Source organism: Zea mays, chromosome 10, assembly GCF_902167145.1.
Source record: "Zea mays cultivar B73 chromosome 10, Zm-B73-REFERENCE-NAM-5.0, whole genome shotgun sequence".
Lineage (NCBI taxonomy): Eukaryota > Viridiplantae > Streptophyta > Magnoliopsida > Poales > Poaceae > Zea > Zea mays.
This window is the reverse complement of record NC_050105.1, coordinates 123,266,128-123,283,985: the sequence shown is the minus strand read 5'-3', so window position 1 is coordinate 123,283,985 and position 17,858 is coordinate 123,266,128. Positions and strand designations below refer to the sequence as shown.

The 17,858-nt window shown below is 45.3% G+C and overlaps 2 protein-coding genes across 22 annotated transcripts; one reads left to right on the top strand and one right to left on the bottom strand.

Moving 5' to 3' along the window:
- Positions 1-526: 526 nt before the first annotated feature.
- On the top strand, positions 527-4,628 carry LOC103641698 (uncharacterized). 20 transcript variants are annotated; one of them, XM_035963189.1, is made up of 7 exons: positions 590-1,521; positions 1,769-1,888; positions 2,601-2,809; positions 3,037-3,234; positions 3,317-3,376; positions 4,029-4,159; positions 4,284-4,628. In XM_035963189.1, exons 2-7 carry the CDS (start codon positions 1,804-1,806, stop codon positions 4,339-4,341), a joined length of 741 nt encoding a protein of 246 aa, XP_035819082.1. In that variant the 5' UTR covers positions 590-1,521; positions 1,769-1,803; the 3' UTR covers positions 4,342-4,628. The 20 variants fall into 20 exon arrangements, 13 of the variants coding, with proteins under 13 accessions (XP_035819082.1, XP_020400817.1, XP_020400813.1 ...); XM_035963191.1 differs by having other exon boundaries at positions 804-1,317; XM_035963193.1 differs by having other exon boundaries at positions 1,318-1,643; positions 4,103-4,159.
- Positions 4,629-5,848: 1,220 nt separating this feature from the next.
- LOC100383233 (uncharacterized) lies at positions 5,849-13,743 on the bottom strand. 2 transcript variants are annotated; one of them, XM_008663963.4, is made up of 6 exons: positions 13,122-13,743; positions 12,750-13,005; positions 10,000-10,682; positions 9,804-9,890; positions 7,087-8,067; positions 5,849-7,001 (listed from the first exon to the last, which is right to left on the bottom strand). In XM_008663963.4, the coding sequence occupies exons 2-6, from the start codon at positions 12,841-12,843 to the stop codon at positions 6,981-6,983; spliced, it is 1,866 nt and encodes a 621-aa protein (XP_008662185.1). In that variant the 5' UTR covers positions 12,844-13,005; positions 13,122-13,743; the 3' UTR covers positions 5,849-6,980. The 2 variants fall into 2 exon arrangements, with proteins under 2 accessions (XP_008662185.1, NP_001169366.1); NM_001175895.1 differs by having other exon boundaries at positions 6,190-6,931; positions 13,122-13,574.
- Between the last annotated feature and the right edge of the window lie 4,115 nt (positions 13,744-17,858).

Here is a 17,858-nt window from a genome sequence, read left to right as displayed (position 1 = left end):
TACTACACCTTAAGGCTGGAGCGAGGGCGTCCACCAGCCTCACTGTGCCCCCGCTCCAGCCCCCGCGCCGTGCCGTCTTCCTTCCTGCGATCTCGCCCCGGCCCACGCCGTCTTCCTACCCTGGATCCCGTCCCCACCCGCGACTCCTAGCGCGTGTCCCGGTCTGCCTTGACCTGACATCATCGTGCGCGCCCACAATCCTCACCAACCTCGCTCCCGATCTGCCTCGAGCCAACATCATGGCGTACCCCGTCCCCTCGCGTCCACTCCACCGCGATGCTAGCCCAAGCTCCAAGGAAGGCGCGCCCGCAATCCCTGCATCCCGCGTCGACCCCACGCTCCCATCCCATCGCCGCGCTCCAAGGTCCTAGCGTCCTGGTGCTCCTGCACGGCTTCGACCCCCAGGCAAAGTGACAGTGGTGGTACCAGGTCTGGTCAAGACCGACGCTAACGACCAAGCCTGGCTCGTCCGTGCCGGCGCGAGCGCGTCAAAGACACATCATGCTTCTGCGCTTCCCTCGCTCTCGTGCCTCCCACGCCATAACAGCCGCCTCCACGTCCCTCGCCACGCCCCAACCCCCAAATCCCTACACCATCGTCTGCTCCCCACCCTTCTCGCCGCCGCGCACGCTCAGAGAGCCATCGACGACGGCTATCTTGGTCTGTGTCCCCACGTTTGTGGGCAGGCGGAGATCTGGATCTGCTCTCATCGGCTTCGCCACTCAGCGGGCTCGGCGCAGCAGAAGAAGAACAAGCAGCTCGCTGTCGAGTAAGGCCACGCGTCCCGTCCGTGTCCGCACCGCCTTTTCGCCCCCGCATCAGCGTTGCGTCTCCAATGAGCGTGCGTGTCACCAAGGAGAGGCGAGGGCAGGCGGTGGTGGCGATGCCGATTGCATCCGTCAACGTGCGCTTGGTGGGGATTGCCTCCTCCATCTGCATAAACTTTCAAAGCATTTCGACCCATCTTCCTTCAATCAAGCGATCCCTTCCCTGTCGATCACTTACTGGCCAGTACCATGGCATTGGGTCGAGCTCAGCTTCCTCCGTGCCGACCTACAACAGCAGCAGCAGGCGCCGGGTCTTAAGACCTGAAAAGGAGGCGGCGCGGATCTGCAGTCAGTAGTATCTTGTGCGACACCACTGCTTGTGGCCGGCGGGGCAACGACAAACACCAAGCCAAAGGTGTCCGCTCTCGAAGAAAGGCAGGCTGTAGTGCGACATCTGCTCTGCCACGTTTCTGCTGTGGTGGTGCCGTGGTGGTGTGACTAATCATCAGAGATAAGTAGCAAACCGTCAACCACCAGGGAGACGAGCCAGGCAAGTTTATTTTCATCTCGCTATCTCCCTGATATTGGTGTCTAGATTGAAGATTATGCATCAGCGACAAGTAACGACCGCCCGGAAAGAGAGCCGGAAAAAAAGGACTGGAAATCGCCACCGCCCGCCCCTATTTGAGCAGCCGCTTGTTCCTTCCGCGTCCTCGCTGCTCCTCAATTCGATTGGCTCCGTGCCGACCTCCATGTCAGACGACCTTTCCTCCTCTTTAGATCGCTGTATTTATTTTTTGTTCCCTACCCCAGCACCTAGCCCGGAATCTGCAACCTCGCCAGCGGTTGCTGGGGGTTCTTCCCCTTGTTCGATCGGTTGGTTGCTTGACTGATTGGCCCACTTCCTTTGTTCCTGGTTAACCGAAATTCACTCGATTTTTTTTAAAAAAAAAATCTGAAGCTCTATATTGTATGTCATAGTATATTTCTTCCCATGGCAGGTTGAGAAGGAAAGCATCGCGAGTTCGCCATACGGATGGGTTCCAAAGCGCCTTTCTGTCTCACGCTCCTCTTGCTGCTCGCCGCGGCCTGTGGACCTGCTGCACATGCCCACGATGCTGGTAACAGATTGTGTTATGTTCTCATCAGTCATCACTCTGGATTTGCACCGTTGAGTTGATTTACCCACTTAGGCTGTCGATTTGCACTGTAGATTACACCGTTTGCATTGTGAGAAATAGGGGATAGATATGATAGTTGCTGCAGAGTGGAGACAGCCTTGCTGCAAAACCATAATCACCATCGGTCGTATTAGATATTTATAGGGCAATTATCAACACGAGTACCACCTCTCCTCTGAAACTCTGGGACTCCGGTCATATCAGCACCGTTGAGTTGATTTACAAGAGTAGAGACAGCTTTGCTGCGAAACCATAATCACCATCGGTCGTATTAGATATTTATAGGGTACTTATCAACACGAGTACCAAACAAGCTGAAAATGAGCATGTTTATTTTCTGATCCTCCTCCTATCCCAGTTGCTATGTACCAAATAACATAACATAACATAGGCTCGCTCATCATGACATCCGTCCACTGCAACCCATGAAACACCCCTTCCTTATTATTAGTAGCACTGGATCTTTTGCCTCCAGATTGGATCATACTCAAACCCTTTAGGTCTCCTTTGGATCAAAGGATAATTTTCTGAATCCTGTATTTTCCCTGTGTTTTTGAACTAATTTCTGTGAAATTCCTATATCATTCATGTAAAATTCCTGCGATCCAAAGAAGCCCTTACTGCTTTCTCACTTGTTCTTCATCTTGCACAGTCGAGCTCCCGCATCATGGCTCAGCCTTGAAGGAACAGATTTCTTCAACCAAGATTCCTGCCCGTCTCAAGAGTGGCAGCGGACTATGCTCGGCCTGTGAAAACTTCACGAGCGAAGCCGTCACTTATCTCGGCAAGGAACAGACACAGGACAGGATCATGGAGTTCCTTCATGATGCTTGCTCCCAATCATTCTCCTTTGAACAGAAGGTGATCATCTTGAACATATTTTCTTTATTATTCTTATATATAACTAGATGTGTATGTATTGTAGAAAACTAAAACACTGCTGTGGTTGCAAGATATTGAATGCATAAACATTTTATTCCCATACTACGTGTCTATATACGGTGCTGGGAAGGTGCTGCCTGATATGAAATAGTAGTACTACGTGGGTTTATTGTAGTTTTTCTCTAACAACTTCCCTATCTCCGCAGTGTGTCGAGCTGATGGACTCTTATGCGACTCTCCTGTTTGCCAAGATCACGGAGATCAGACCGGAAGCGTTCTGCAAACGGTATGGCCTGTGCAGGGACACGGCTCTTCTCTCCGGTGTGGGAAGTGACAGCACGTGTGTGTTCTGCCACCATCTGCTCGATGAAATCATGTCCAAACTGAAAGATCCAGATGCGGAGGTAATAGCTCTTGCGACATTTACCGTGTTCCCCGCCATGAGTTGTCATCCTGTGTGCCTGACATTGTGTTGTGTGTCTGCAGTTTGAGATAATTCAGATTCTTGTCAAGGAGTGCAATAAGATCGAAGGTCACGTCCAGCAGGTAGGCTTTTTGGCTCTTCCTCTGTCCTTGTGATTCTGTGCAAAAGGCGAGCTCGTCCTCTTCCTTAATGAGGTTCTTAAGAGTGTTTCCTCAGCTGTATTGGTTACCCTTACTACTTTGGATTTTGGAAACAGTCCGAGACCCTTATTAGTTAACAATATCATAGTTGTTGCAAAGATACTCTACTTTTTTTCATCATCTCTTCTTTACCATTCATATCTCCCAGTTGTTGCAAGGGAAAATTAACTCCAGTAATTCTTTCTTGAGGGGTAGAACAGGAGTGTCGTTCTCAGATTCAATGATTATCAAACAACATGTACTAATTATATTTTAGCAAGCTGGCAGTTGATGTGATTCTCTATGTTTACATTTTGTCAAATTAACGACAAGAGGGTTAAGTTTTAGAAGCAACTACCCTGCACTGGTTAATAATATCTGTGAGGACCCAAGTTGGTCCCAGTCCTCTTCGATTGGTGCTCTGTGCCTGTGATTTGAGGAAAGTTTCAGTACAACACATTGTATTTTGATTAGTGAATGAAGCATTTAGACGATATTGTTGCAGGTGTGCATTCTCTTTCTTACATTTGATTTAAGCTTTCTTATTTGAGCTTTATGATACTATGTACTCAATACTTGTGCTCTTCTAAGATAGGTTGAGCAGATAGTGGTTGAAAGGTCTGAAGGTTGGCATTGTGGATATTTTTGCTATCTTGCATGGATTCCCAGACAATGTGAGGACGAACCAGAAGGGCGAGTTCTGGGTGGCGATCCACTGTCGGAGAAGTATGTATCCTCGGCTAATGAGCTGCCATGTCAAGCTGAGGAAGTTTTTGCTCAGCTTCCCAATCCCTGCCAAGTACCACTACCTGATGCATATCGATAGCAAGCTCTACGCGTTGATCATCAGGGACAGCCCGATGGCCAGATGCTTCACATCATGGAGGACGACAAGGGAGAGGTGGTGAGAGTTATCATCGAAGTGGAGGGTCCGTCTGATGCCATTCATCGCTGTCTTTGACCTCGTGAAGGCGTCTTAGCCACTTCAATTTGATTGGAAATATTGTTGTTTTAAGATACGGGTCCATGGTTAATGTTGTATGCTTCTCTGAGAAGACCTGTCATTCCAATAATTTGGTTCTGGAGCAACCTGGAGCTGTATACTGATCTAGCTTCTTTTAGTAACAAATGTAAGTTGCTCACATTTTCTTTAGATTGTCTATAGAACTTTGAACGACCAGCTCGTCCCTTCTAATTTTTATTTGGCCAGCAAACAAAGTTTTTACATAACAACAAACACTTCTCGCGATGATTGTGTCATTGCCACGCACGGGCATAACTTAGTAATCTATTAAGAACCTAACGTGGGCATCTGGTGCTACCACAGTTTCACACTCTCCATGGCCAGTGTCCGCACAGCGCACACAAAAAATAGTACGGAGCGAGCACTCAAACTCACGCCCCTTTGCTCTAGAAATTTGGGGCTAACCACCAGATCACACGTAACTTAGTGTTTAGCGATAAACAATAATTATATTTGTAGTCTAGGTGTCGCTTCACCTGCTCCCCACCTCGTGGCAACGCACGGGCATATACCTAGACCACCAGATCACACGTAACTTAGTGTTTAACGATAAACAATAATTATATTTGTAGTCTAGGTGTCGCTCCACCTGCTCCCTCACCTCGTGGTAACGCACGAGCATATACTCCCTCCGGTTTCCTATTAGTTGTCGTTTTGGATAAGGTTCGAGTCAAACTTATAAAATTTTGACTACAAATAACTATTTTGTTATTTAGTTTTGGAACCTAATATTTATATGCACCAATTTGTCATAAAAAGTACTTTTATAAAAGTATAAATGTATTAAGAGTTCATTTGTATTTTAACAAAAAACATTGGTCAAAGTTATATTTTGGAGACCGTGTCGTTGTCCTAAACGACAACTAATAGGAAACCGGAGGGAGTACCTAGTTTTCTAATATACTCGACCGGGGTGACAGCACGCCGCGTCATCCGGACGTGTGCTCGCCCTTGCCACCTGACGCCGCCGCCACCTAATTTTACCGAATTGTAAATGATTTACCGAATTACATAAAATATTTTTTATCGTATATCATGTGGTTACTCCACTGCGTGATGGCTTCTGGTTCTCCGGAGCAATGTGTACGAGCACCCCCAAAAGACTTCAACCGTCTAGGTCGCCCTAGGAGCAGAACAGACCTCAATGTCATTCAATAGGATCAGAGCTATAGCCATAACAAAATGTATTCACGTTGAAATTCGGTATCACATCAGAATATCAGATTAGAGCTTTAGCCTAACAAAATTTGTTCCAATTTGAAATTTGGCATCAGGCCTCCAGATACCGTAGATCGTATAGTAGTAGTCAAATGGGAGGATGCTGAATGTCTAGAGTACACACGGAAGAAGATGAAAGAGTTCAGAATGTCTAGATTACATGCACAAGAAGATAAAAGAGTTCATAGAGTTTAGAATATAGAAAATTACAGAGTTTAAAATATAGAAAGTTACGGTTTTTCTACTATCACACGGACGAGTCGATCGATTTGATGTTCAAGTTAATTTTAGACGGTTCTGACGACTAAAATGATTTACATAGAAGCGGACTGCGGACTGAAAAACTGGACTTTAGCTGTCTACACCAGCTTCTGGTGGCCATAAGCTTAAAAAAAAGGTGAACAGGGCCTAAATCGAAGAAATGGATACAAGACAGCAAAAGGTAACGTTTGAAAATCGCGAGGCAAGCAAAAGATTGAAGACCAAGGTATTTCCTGTGCACCTTTTCCATGTTAAGCTCGATCGTTATTTTTTCCCTTCCTTTTCAAAAGAAAAAAAGATGGCGACCAAAAGAAAGGCAACCTATTCTTCTTTCAGAGCAACACACACCTACGTGCCTCCGACACCAGACAAGGCTTCTATTTGGTGTATTCCTTCTGGGAAAATGAGGAAGAAAAACCCTAAAACCTCTTATCAATGGGGGAAAATTATCAGCTCTACCATGGAACCTCCCCCCACAATGCTGAACAAGCATTAACAAAAACAAAACTCTCCATTTGCTAAGCTAGACAATCATTCTCTGATCGGTTGACCGGAAGGTCCCAAAACCCAGCTCCACATGTGTTTGGATCATCCCCGGGACTAAGGTTTGGTCTGGGTTTTGGATGCCAATTAGGAGAACTGAACATGATCTAATTATAGAGCTAATTGTACAGGTTTTTGCTAATTCACGAGACAATTTATCAAGCATAATTAATCTATAATTAGCTCATGTTTTGCTACAGTAAACAAGTGCTAATAGTAGACTAATTAGGCCAAATAGATTTGTTTCGCGAATTAGCCACTGTTTATGTAATTAGTTTTATAATCAGCTCATGTTTAGTCCTCCCATTTGGCATCCAAAACCTGGACTAAACTTTAGCCCAGGTATCAAACACCCCCTCAGTGTGGTGAGGCACAGTGACGTTGCTCCATTGATTCTGCGATCAGCCCTTGCATTCTTGAAGCTTCTGCTGCAGCCTGACGTTCTGCTTTAGCTATAAAAGGAAAAGGTGGTGGAAATGGTAAGATTTACAACTCCAGTAATCATCGCTTCAGTAATATGCACTGCGAAGTACCATATCAAATGAGATTGTTAGGTTCTCTTAAATTAATTTTAGTCGACAGATTAGAGATTGTATCAAACACTTACACAATCAGCAATCTCCTCCTGCTGAAGAGGCTGAACATCTTCGTTCTCATCCCAGCCCATAGATCTTAGGAGGTTCAACTCTTCCTCCCCACCTGCTCCAATGGACTCGAACTCTTGAGCAGGACAGGGATTCTCCTCCCCTGCTCCAATGTGCTGTAACACTTCGGCAGGATTGGTTTCCTCTAACGGCAAACTTGCTTCATCATCAACAGAATTGGGCATCATTAAACCATCATTTACATAGACAGGTACGATGGGCACAATATTAACATTGTCTTCCTGGGGCTTCTTAGAAGATAAATCTTGTGTGCCACCAAGTACTTGTGAAGAGCTGACATCCTTGTCCTCAACTTGAATACCCAGAGATCCTTCATCTAAAACATCATGAGATTCTGAAGGTGGAATGGTCTCATTGTCCGACAAGTGTCGCTGTGATCCCTCACAAGAATTTGCTTCTTCACAGGAACTGCTCCCATTTTCAATAAACTTGAAAGGCAAATCAAGATTAGAGTTCTGCTGATCATCAGTCAGGCTTGATGGAGACTCAATAGCAGCGCTCGAACCATTTACAGACTTACTCCGCAACATCTCAAAAAACTTGTACTTGTCTTTTGCACTTGCTTTTCTGTCAGCAAATGAACCTTGCAGCGGATGCAAAGAACGACCATTAGTGCCAACCTTAAGCTTTGGGCTGACAATAGACTTTCTCATCGGTTCCATTGAAGAAGATCGACCCAGAACAGGGCTCACAGGATTGCTGGTGCTGTCTTTGGCAGCAGTATTTACAGCACCATTCTGCTCGCGACTAAGGACTTGAAGGCTGCCTGATTGAGATTGCTTTACGAGCTCAGTTTTGACTGGAGTGCGAACAGAGTTGCTAGATGGCTGTGTTGACAGTTGTGGAGCAACCTTGATAGGACCATTAGACTCTCCAGCTCTTGCACCTTTGGATTTTAATAACTTATCCAAAGAACTAGATGCCTGTAAGTAATCTGAGTGAATTAGTTCAAACCAACAATGCACTATTCAGCAAAGAAGAGCATTACTTGACAAATATGTGAAACAAACAAAGAAACACATATATTCACCCAAACATAGTTATATTCTGCATGTTAGTGAAGATAGGAAATTTATAAACATTCCAATGCCGATGGTAAAGTAAAATAATAAACATATGGTTTTCAGATAAGCAATAATATTGACCATATGCTTTAGATTTTATACTATGGTTTAATGATTAATCTCTTTGTCAGAATCATTTAGCCAAGTGATTCAGTTGCCCACTAAATTTAATATATGCACACTAACTTAAAGCATCCACAACTACAGACTATTGATAGCACAAAAAATGATGGAAACAAGATCCTGCTTCAAATTAGCTCCTTTCATGAGACTTGAATCTTGCTTCAAATTAGCTCGTTTCTTAAGATTTCGATGAATTATAGACTAGGTGGAATAGTCATAATCAGTAGCTACAAGATGAATTATAGCCAGCTTAGATTAGGTGGAATAGTCACAAGAGATCATATGCTTGTAGAAATGGATCACAACTTCTGAAAATAGTAATATTATAAACTCAAAGCACAAAAACATTGCTTTAATCAACAGTACCAGCTAAAACTGAAAAGTAAGTACTACCATTGTTTATTGTATTTATTGCAATACGACATATAGAATTTCACCACTCAAACTTTTCAAAATAAAAGGGCAGACCCAATGCTGTCGGCCCCTAGATGAGTGGGGTTTGGGAGAAAGAATAACCTAGGCAAGCCTTACCCCTGCATTTTGCAGAGAGGCTGCGTCGACCCCAGGACCTTCGGCTCAGTGGGAAGGCTTCTCACCACTGTGCCAGGCCTGTCCTTCACCACTCAAACTTTTCAAGTGTTAGATAATTGGTTCAAACAAAAATGTTGCAAGCACAATACAAAGTCTATGTGAGGATGGACTATGACAGTAATATCAGGGAATTGTGATTTATCAATAAACAGGAAGACACAGGTTATAAAGCAGTCTCATCTCAACACAGTTTAATGCAACAACTGAACAAACAAAAAAAACTTTCTATTTTATATAAGTTATTGATGAAGCATGTTCTTTGCAAAATAGTTGATATAAAATCTAACAAATTTAAATAATAGATGCCATAAAATATTCAGGATTTTATATTTTGAAAATAGGAAAATCACATAGATTCAATCCCACATGTCTGTTTAAACAACCAAGCAATTGGTTCTCCAGTAATTTTGTTTGATCACTGATAAAAAGACAGCTCTGAGCGCTCCCCTAAGGTAATTGCCAACAACTATGTCATGGGTGAACTGAAGACTAAATAATACATTGGAAAATCTTAGGTTGAAAATAGAACATCAGCAAATAAAATGGGGCAGGGGTCAAACACTATTTTTTGTCTATGATCGTTAACTAATAGCATAGACAAAATATGGTCATATAATCTGCTGTACAGAGTACAGACATAAATATCAAATGTTAATTCACTAAATAAAAAAAGAGAAGTGTGAAAAGTTCAAGAATTCTTGGCAGTTGGCACATTACTTCACTACTTGAGTTGCTTGTGCTTTCCTCAAAAGGGCATAATAATGACCAAACAAGATGGAAAGATACTAATGAGCTTATAACATATCTATCAAGCGACATGCGTGCACACACACACAATATTAAGCATTCATTGGGACAAATGCAATAAAAAGGGTACTCACAGGTATTTTGTTTGATGATGGTGTAAGAGGTCTTAGAATGCACTGCCTCATAGTTCTTTCTTCAATCTTCTGGGCATCAATCGATAACTGAACAAAAAGAACAATCAATATGGCATCAAAAAGGCATAAACAATATTCAAAAAAAAAGGGAATGAAATGCAAACAGAGAAACATAAAACTCATACTGATTAACTACCTGAGGTGTGGTAGAAATCTTTAATGGCGACTGCATCACTGTTTCAGCCATGCTTAACGCACTCCCAGAGTTGGAAACTTCAGTCTGTTTACTAGAACCAGCATGTGTTGAGGAAGAGGAAACAGAGTTAATGTTTGGATCCCCTAACATCGCAAGCACTGAATTCCAGCCATCAGATACTACCAGTGGTATGTTCTGAATTGGGGTGCTAATTCCAGGAGATGGAACTCGACCTATGTCTTGCTTTCCATTTTTGTCCTCAGAATCAAGGTGTGGGAATTCCCGCTCAAAAGAGATGACACCATTATCTTTTTTAGATACATTACCATTGTCTAAACTTACTCCTACTGCCCGATTTGATATGGCCACCTTTGAACGAGTACGGTTAAGCCTGTCCTTTTCGGATCTGCATGAGCTAAATGACTCAAAGCCATCACGTAAAGGATCGTCTGACTGAACCAACCTACTCTCCCGGTCACGGAAATCCAGGTCCTTCTCTTGTATCCTTTCCTTGTTGTGCTTTCCAAAATTACCATAGCCTCTTGATTTCCCTATACCATCTCGATCATTCCGCCTTGGACCACTAGAGCTTGAACCTCTCCGAGATGAGGAATGTTGGGAGCTCCGATCACGATCTCGTCCTGATGAACGGTTTCTTGACGAAGCACCTCTGCCGTGATCATCTAAAATCATACAATAAAGAGCTTCTTAGTACATAATGCCAAAGAGAAGTATCAAGATGTGAATTGGTGTCACTGATAAATAAAGAACAATCCATGTACATAGATTGTAAATTGTGAACTGAGTATTAATAAACAACTAAATAGTTTACAGAGTAAGACAGCATTGTCGCGTTGAAAACAATACTTGGTAAGAACAAGACATGTCGTAAACTACATAAAGAGTTATCCTTATCCACAAGGACAAGAGCTCCATAAGCACAAAAGCAGAAGTACTTTTAAATTAGTACAAAAATATAAAGATATAATCCTTATATTATGATCACCAATAAGAAGCCAAGTCACAAGAAGCAAAATAAATGTACAGGCACATGAGGATAAAGCTCAAACAACAGACTACTTATAACTGAAAGGGTGTGCACACATCTGCCCCAGAACCCATTATTTCATCTTGTACCCAGCAACAATCGAGTCCTCTACATCCTTCCAACAGGACAATCGGATCACTCTTTGTTAAGTTGAAGCACATCTCCAAGCAAACAGACTCCAAACTTTAGCCACACTTCATGCAGCCAGGCCCAAGCCAGTGGTGCCAAGAAAGCAACATATCTGCTGCAATTGGCTAACTGATCGCATCAATTATGTAAAGCATGAGATGGTGGTGAACTGGCTTATTGAGTTATGAGTTTATGTTTATCCAGATGCTCACCATTTGCTTTGTGTTGCAACTGGAAAATCAAGGCATCAGACTTAGAAATTCCTAATCTTCTCTGTTTCTACAGCTCTACAACACACCCTAGCTTCTAATCTTGCAATGCTCGACTTCTACCCATACACCCAGCATTTAACGATTGATTGAAAGCGTCTAGGTCCTCCATCCGAAGCTGGTCTATACTGTATTTATGATGTAAATGAGCAAACCGAGGAAGCATGCCAACCCCACCTGCATAACTTCTCATAGCTCCCTATGAAACATGGATTTCACTGAGTAAATGTAATTGCGTATACAAAGGGGCACTACATGGTACGAGTACAGTCTCATATAAGCAGAAACCCCAAATACAGAAAGTACAAAATGGTTATCTTGCAGGCTACTGGCGTGGTTTACGCCACTGATGGTTGAAGCTGAAGTGCGTTCTCACAGCTGCAGAATCATGTGTGTCAACTGTTCCTAACCCTTGCTGCTAGCTGGACTACAAAGGCAACACCAAAACAGGGCTAACAGACAAGCAAAAAAAAACAATGCTTGGAACCACCTCCAAGCTGTTCCCATTTTTACTCCAAGGAGTTTGGGGTTGTTTGTAAGGCCCTGTTTGGGATAGCTCCAGTTCCAAAAAAATTTGGTAGAGTTGGTGGAGCAGGTCATTAGGTGCTCTAGAAAATCGTGGAGCTGAAGTTGTAAGTCATTAGAAGGCATTTAGATAAGTCATTTCGTTTATTATTTAGATTAAAATATCTTAAAACTATTTAAATTGATATTATAAACTACAGCTCCACACTAGAGCTGGAACCTGGAGCCATCCCAAACAGGGCCTTACAAACAACCCCAAACTCCACAATAGTCAGTGCAGTTACATTGTCACAAAATACTGAGAAACGTCAGTTTCTTAATATAAAAGGCAAGGCTATATCCAAAGCAATGATTCCCTAACAGCTCCCTCAATAGTAACCATAGTTAGCAAAACTTACATAATATAACATGCACCACCACAAACTGTCCTGATTTACATGCAGCATAATAATTGTAACACTTTTCATGCAAATATCGCTGATGTACCACAATGCATAAATGGAAAGCTTGTTTTAAAGAAACTAGCATGGAATTTGGAGTAGTAATTTCTCGACATAGAATTGAACTAGCTTCTACCATGCACAAAAAAGGCACCACTTGGCATGTATAAATCTAGGTACCAGCGGGATAACTTCCACTGTAATACTATCCGGTGCCACTACAAACCTATCTGTTGCAACTTCTCGCCGTAACATCCATAAACGTAACGTGCAATGAATCACACACGAATGTTATCCATAGCAACAAACAGACAGTTGGGATTTAGACGGCAAGCTCACCTGTGTGGGGCAAAGTCGCCGGCTTATAGGTTGTGGCAGGTACTGTGGGCCGCAGCAGCCATTCTGGCTTCAGCGAGGGCTCACTTCGCTCCATGCCCGCGACAAAATCAGCACTGTCCACCAATCCAGTCCACCACCACCAGGGGCGGACTTAGCGTGGGGCATGGGGGTTCAGTTGAACCCCCGAAAATATGGGGATATATAAAGTCCTCGTGCACCTCTATAGATTGATATTCCGCGCCTGAAGGATAAAAACCTAATAGAGCCATGCAAGGATTAGATTGTATTAGCAGACCATCACGTCGAGAACAAATCCGTAGGTACATGAAAACAACGGGAATCCTTCGAACAATCCATGCTAGGGTTACTCACCACCGAACGAAGAGGAATGGATCCACGCCCTGGTGGATCTCCACCCCACGCCACTCGAGTACCAGAAGAGCGCGGGGGCGGCGATGAAGAGGAGAGCGCCGCCGCTTCTGGACGAGAGTGAATTTCCGCGGGAGGAGCCCCGGCCTCGCGGGCGGAAGAAGGCCCTCGATGAAGGGTCGGTCGCGCCAATCTGTGGCGGCAGTAGGGCGGAGAGAGCGAGAGCGAGACGAAACCCTCGGGCGGAAATCCGCGGCAGCGGCTCCGACACGAGGCGGGCGGGACCGGTCGCAGGGCGGCGGCGAGCACGGAGGATTGGGGAATTTCAGCGGGGATTTGCGGGATTCGGGACGGGTTCGGGGGAGCGCCTTGGGGACGAACGGATTTGGAGCGCTGGATTTCGGACTGGATTTTTCCTTCGCTGGGAAATTTCTGTGCCTCCGGTGGGTTTGTGAATTTCGTGAGGGGAGGCGCGTGTGTGTGTGTGGTGGAGTACTTGTCTGTCTCGGCGGGGGAAGAGAAACCCTCCGGTCCGGCTCTCCGGTCCTCTCGGAGTCTCGTGTGATCGTGTCCCTCTGGCTCTCCCTACGAGTTCGATGACGGTTGCTGGTTTCCCTCGTGGTCCATTCCATTTGGGTTTATCTCTTCGTCATATGTCATCTCGATAGTGCATTTTCAGTCCAGTTTTTTTTAGGATATTGTTGATGGAAATTCTAGATGCTAGCTTTATTAGCTTTAGGTCCTATTTAGACCTAGTTTAGAACTATTAAAACTAATAGTTATCTACTAAAAATAATTGTTGGGTTTCAAATACCATTGGTTAATATCATAGCTAATTGTTAGCTACCTCACAACTAGCAGTTAGTTTATTAGCTGGCTCAGCCCAGCTAATAATTTATTATCGAGAGGTAATAGTTAGTCACCTAATAAATCATTAGCTAGATTGAGCCAGCTAATGAACTAATTATTAGCTCAGAGCATCTCTATCAAGAAATCCTATATTTGAGTCCTGAAATTTAAAACACAATATGATTTAAAGTGTTTAGGGTCACAAGTTTTTTTGCAACTCCAACAATTGATTCCTATATAACGTTATTAGAAAACAAATCATATTATTTAGGAAATAAAATATTAGAATATTGTACAAAACAAGAATAGGGCTCCAGCATATGGGGTCCTATATTTAGGATATAATGGACCGAGTCCTATAATTATTTGATGAAATTTTGTGAAATAGGACTCTCATGGTTTCTGAAACCAGAGGACAATAAGATTTGTATTCGGCAGGGGTGTTAGTGCGGACTCACCCCGAACGGTGACCTACACGGGCTCGAAGGTGGATCTGATACGAGTGGGTTATACTTGTTTAGGCTAGAGCTCTAGTCCAGTGTAGTGATGACTGATGACAGTACTATTGCTTGGAGCGTGTTACAGTTGGGTGCTTGTGTGAAGCTGTGGGATGTCGTCTTGGATGAGGGTTGCATTGTCCTTTTATAGCTCAAGGTAGACGTTACAAACTTGTATTCTACTGGGATGGAGTTCGGCCTCCCGCTTTTGGGCCTCATAGCCCTTATGGTGTCGTCTGCTGGGTCGTGCGCCGCCGTACCCCTGGTATGGGTCGCGTCTCGTCCGTTAGCCAATGGGTTCCTGTAGCTGTTCCGATATAGACGTAGCGGTGCTTGGTGGGTTCGGTCGAGTCAGCTCGAGGTGAGGTTTAGGAATGTCTTCAGTACAACTTCATCTTCCGTCATCCTCTTAGCGTCACCTTTAGTACAACTTCATCTTCCGTCATCCCCTTAGTGTCACCTTTGATCATGTGTAGGCGTATGCCTGGTACGGTGTATTGCCTCGTCCCTTCCGGCGTATGAGTGAAACTGTTCCAGTGACAATGCCAACTAATACGACTTCGGACGAATACGCTATCCTCGAAACTAAACTCCTTGTATGGTCGAGAATGAATGGATTCCCCTATGGCAATTTCTTATTCCTGCTATCATAGCCTGGCTGGGATCTTAGCGGCACATTCTGACCTTGCTTCATAGACAGCGGTACCTTTCTCAGCTTATTCTAGATAGAGATAGTTAGTTTCCTCTAGATAGCTAGTTTCCTTTTTTTGGAAGATTGAGATTGACGCTTGGCAAATTGGGTTGACGACGCGCCATATGGGTTTGAGGATAGTGCCAGAAGTGCCGTAGCTCCTTTGCTGTTCGTGGAGGCTGGCTATTTGCAGTTGACTTCCTTCCCGAAGTGACTGGCTAGAATTCTCATACGATAATAGGAGAGAGATGCCGATAATTGGAGAAGGCGAGACCAAGCCTGCCGGGAGAGGAGAAGTGGCTTACGAGGCTAGAATAGAGTTGGTTGGTGCTGATACCAGTAGCTGCAGCTGCCGGGGAAATCTGTCCTGTCGGTTCGCGAGGAGTTGAAGTTGTTTGTACTTACTTAGACCCCAATGAGTCTATGGCTTGCCAGCCTCTATCTAGTCCTCTGCAGGTCAGGTAGAAAGACGGAAAGACTTAAAGGGAAGTTCTTGTTCTTATCTAGCGCAAAAAGCATAAGGATGAATTGGTTTTCCCTTCAAGCCACAACAGCGGTATGAGTTAAGATCCAAATCTAGCAAGAATCTTTCGCCACCCACATAGGAAAATGCGAGCAGTTTACCCACACCTATTCGAAGAACCAAGGTAGCTGCCTTTCCAGTCGAGTCACTTCTCTACCAGTACAATAGCTGGGTCTCTTTCTCGTTGGCACCATCCCTTATTCTTAGAATTCCTATGGCACTTCGAAAGATCATGTGCCCTGAACTCGTACGTGACTTATCCTCACTGATGTCAAAACCCAGCAGATTGTACTTTAGAGACCCCATGCTGAGGCCCTGCGACTAGGGTTGTCCGGTTCCACTGGTCAGCGGGATACGTATCCAGCGTCGTGCTTAATAGAGACCCTTCGGTATCGCTTCCACGATCTAGGCATGGCTTGGTGGTGTACCATCGTGCTGAGGTGGCTCGATAGTACTAGGTCGGCTCTTCCTTTCAGTAGAGGTGTTCGCCTAAGAGCCGACTGTCGTCTTGCTGGGTTGCTCGGCGAGCAGGTTGGTCGACAGCCCCACCTCGCTGGGTTGCTTGGCGAACAGATTGGTCGGTAGCCCCGCCTCGTTGGGTTGATCGGTGGTCAGGTTGGTCGGCCGCCCCGCCTCGCTGGGTTGCTCAGCAGTATTTGTTCGACGGGCAGGCCGGTTGGTTAGTGGGTCATCTTTGGGAGGCCTTTAGGCCTTCTTTTGGGTACCCTGTTCTCAGGTACCCAACAACAGCCCCTGAGCCTTTGTGTAACTTCTTGGAGTTGAGCAGAGGCTTTTATTAAGCGGTTCCATTTTTGGGCAAGCGTATCTTTAGATACTGCCCTCGAGCCCTCGAGTAATCTATGCGGATTACTCAGGGGTCTATGCAGTGTAAGAGGTGCACCCTTTCCTGCGACGGTTCGCCACGCACTGGGCATGAGTCCATCGGCCTCTCTGGTGCGCGTGAGCGCATCTGCTAGATGTAGACCTCAAGCCCCTAAGTAATCCATGTGGACCGCTCGAAGGTTTACGCAGTTTAAGGGGTGGACCCTTTTCTACGATGGTTCGTCATGCACTGGGCATGAGTCCATCGGCCTCTCGGGTGCGCGTGAGCGCATCAGCCAAATATGTGCAGGGAATGGGTCTTCTTCTGGTCTTCGTGTAGATCTCCTAGCCCGTCATGCCCTTGCCTTGTCTAATCGGGGCAGAGCACATGAGTAGGTTGTGGCGTAGGCTGAAGCGCTACCATGCGTAGAGATGCTCAGGTGACATCGTCCTGCCTTCTCCGCCTACCACCCTTCGCCTTGATACCCTCATTTTACAGTAGGGCCATGATGGCAGCAGCCCACTCGGTGCAGAGAGTCAAAGGTCCTGCCTTGGTAACACACGAGTCGTTGTGAGTCCTGTGTACTTCGGTCGTAGCGTCCGCCACTGGAGTGGGCAGGTATACATTTGGTCTGCAGTTAATGATGTGGCGCACTATACCCGGAGGTCGACATTGGGTTTCCCCGGTGGTCCTCATTATGTGTCGCAGAACATGCGGTAGCGCCAGGCCTTGCCTTGTGAGGGAAGCAGCGGTCGACACTGCTCTTCCTTGTGACAGCTCCAGTCTACCTCCTCGCCCGGTGACCTTCAAAAAAGGGTGTCCCTGCACACGGTCTTGTTATGGTGCTCAACGGCGTATCTACGGGTTGTCACTCCGAACGCTTTCAATCTTCTGGATTTTGTTTCTGAACCTTGCCGAGCAGGGTCTCGAGACCTGTTCCATGGTCAGGATAAGGCCTAGTCCTTTAGGAGATTCTAGAATAATGATCCTAGGATGGTGGAGTGTGCTGGTTTAGGGTGCTGGACCAGGCTAAGCGGTTACACGGCTCCGTACCACCCCTGAGAACGTGTTCCACTCCCCTGGACCTAGTCCTTCGTGACCCGATCCTTACCCGTTACAAGGGAAGGTCCCGAAACCGGGTGACAAGGTGGAAACATAATCTAGGTTTCATGAGTGTAATTAAAAACCAGATTCCGCTTCGGGTGCTACCGTAATCAATTCTAGTTTGGAGCATCCTCTGAGTTTGGACGAGGTCCAGACCTCCAAGTACTCATTCCAAGGTACTCGGTTAGTTGTTCTAGGGTGGTGGAGTGTGTTGGCTTAGGGTGCAGGACCAGGCTAAGCGACTATAAGGCCC

Excerpts from the sequence above, each read along its gene's own strand:
- LOC103641698 (XM_020545224.2), top strand. The coding sequence starts at position 1,804 with ATGGGTTCCAAAGCGCCTTTCTGTCTCACGCTCCTCTTGCTGCTCGCC. Across the intron at positions 2,810-3,036 it reads CATTCTCCTTTGAACAGAAG|TGTGTCGAGCTGATGGACTC; the intron begins GTGATCATCTTG and ends CTATCTCCGCAG. Across the intron at positions 3,235-3,316 it reads TGAAAGATCCAGATGCGGAG|TTTGAGATAATTCAGATTCT; the intron begins GTAATAGCTCTT and ends GTGTGTCTGCAG.
- LOC100383233 (NM_001175895.1), bottom strand. The coding sequence starts at position 12,843 with ATGGAGCGAAGTGAGCCCTCGCTGAAGCCAGAATGGCTGCTGCGGCCC. Across the intron at positions 8,068-9,803 it reads CATCATCAAACAAAATACCT|GCATCTAGTTCTTTGGATAA; the intron begins GTGAGTACCCTT and ends GATTACTTACAG. Across the intron at positions 6,932-7,086 it reads AGGAGGAGATTGCTGATTGT|CTAAAGCAGAACGTCAGGCT; the intron begins GTAAGTGTTTGA and ends TTCCTTTTATAG.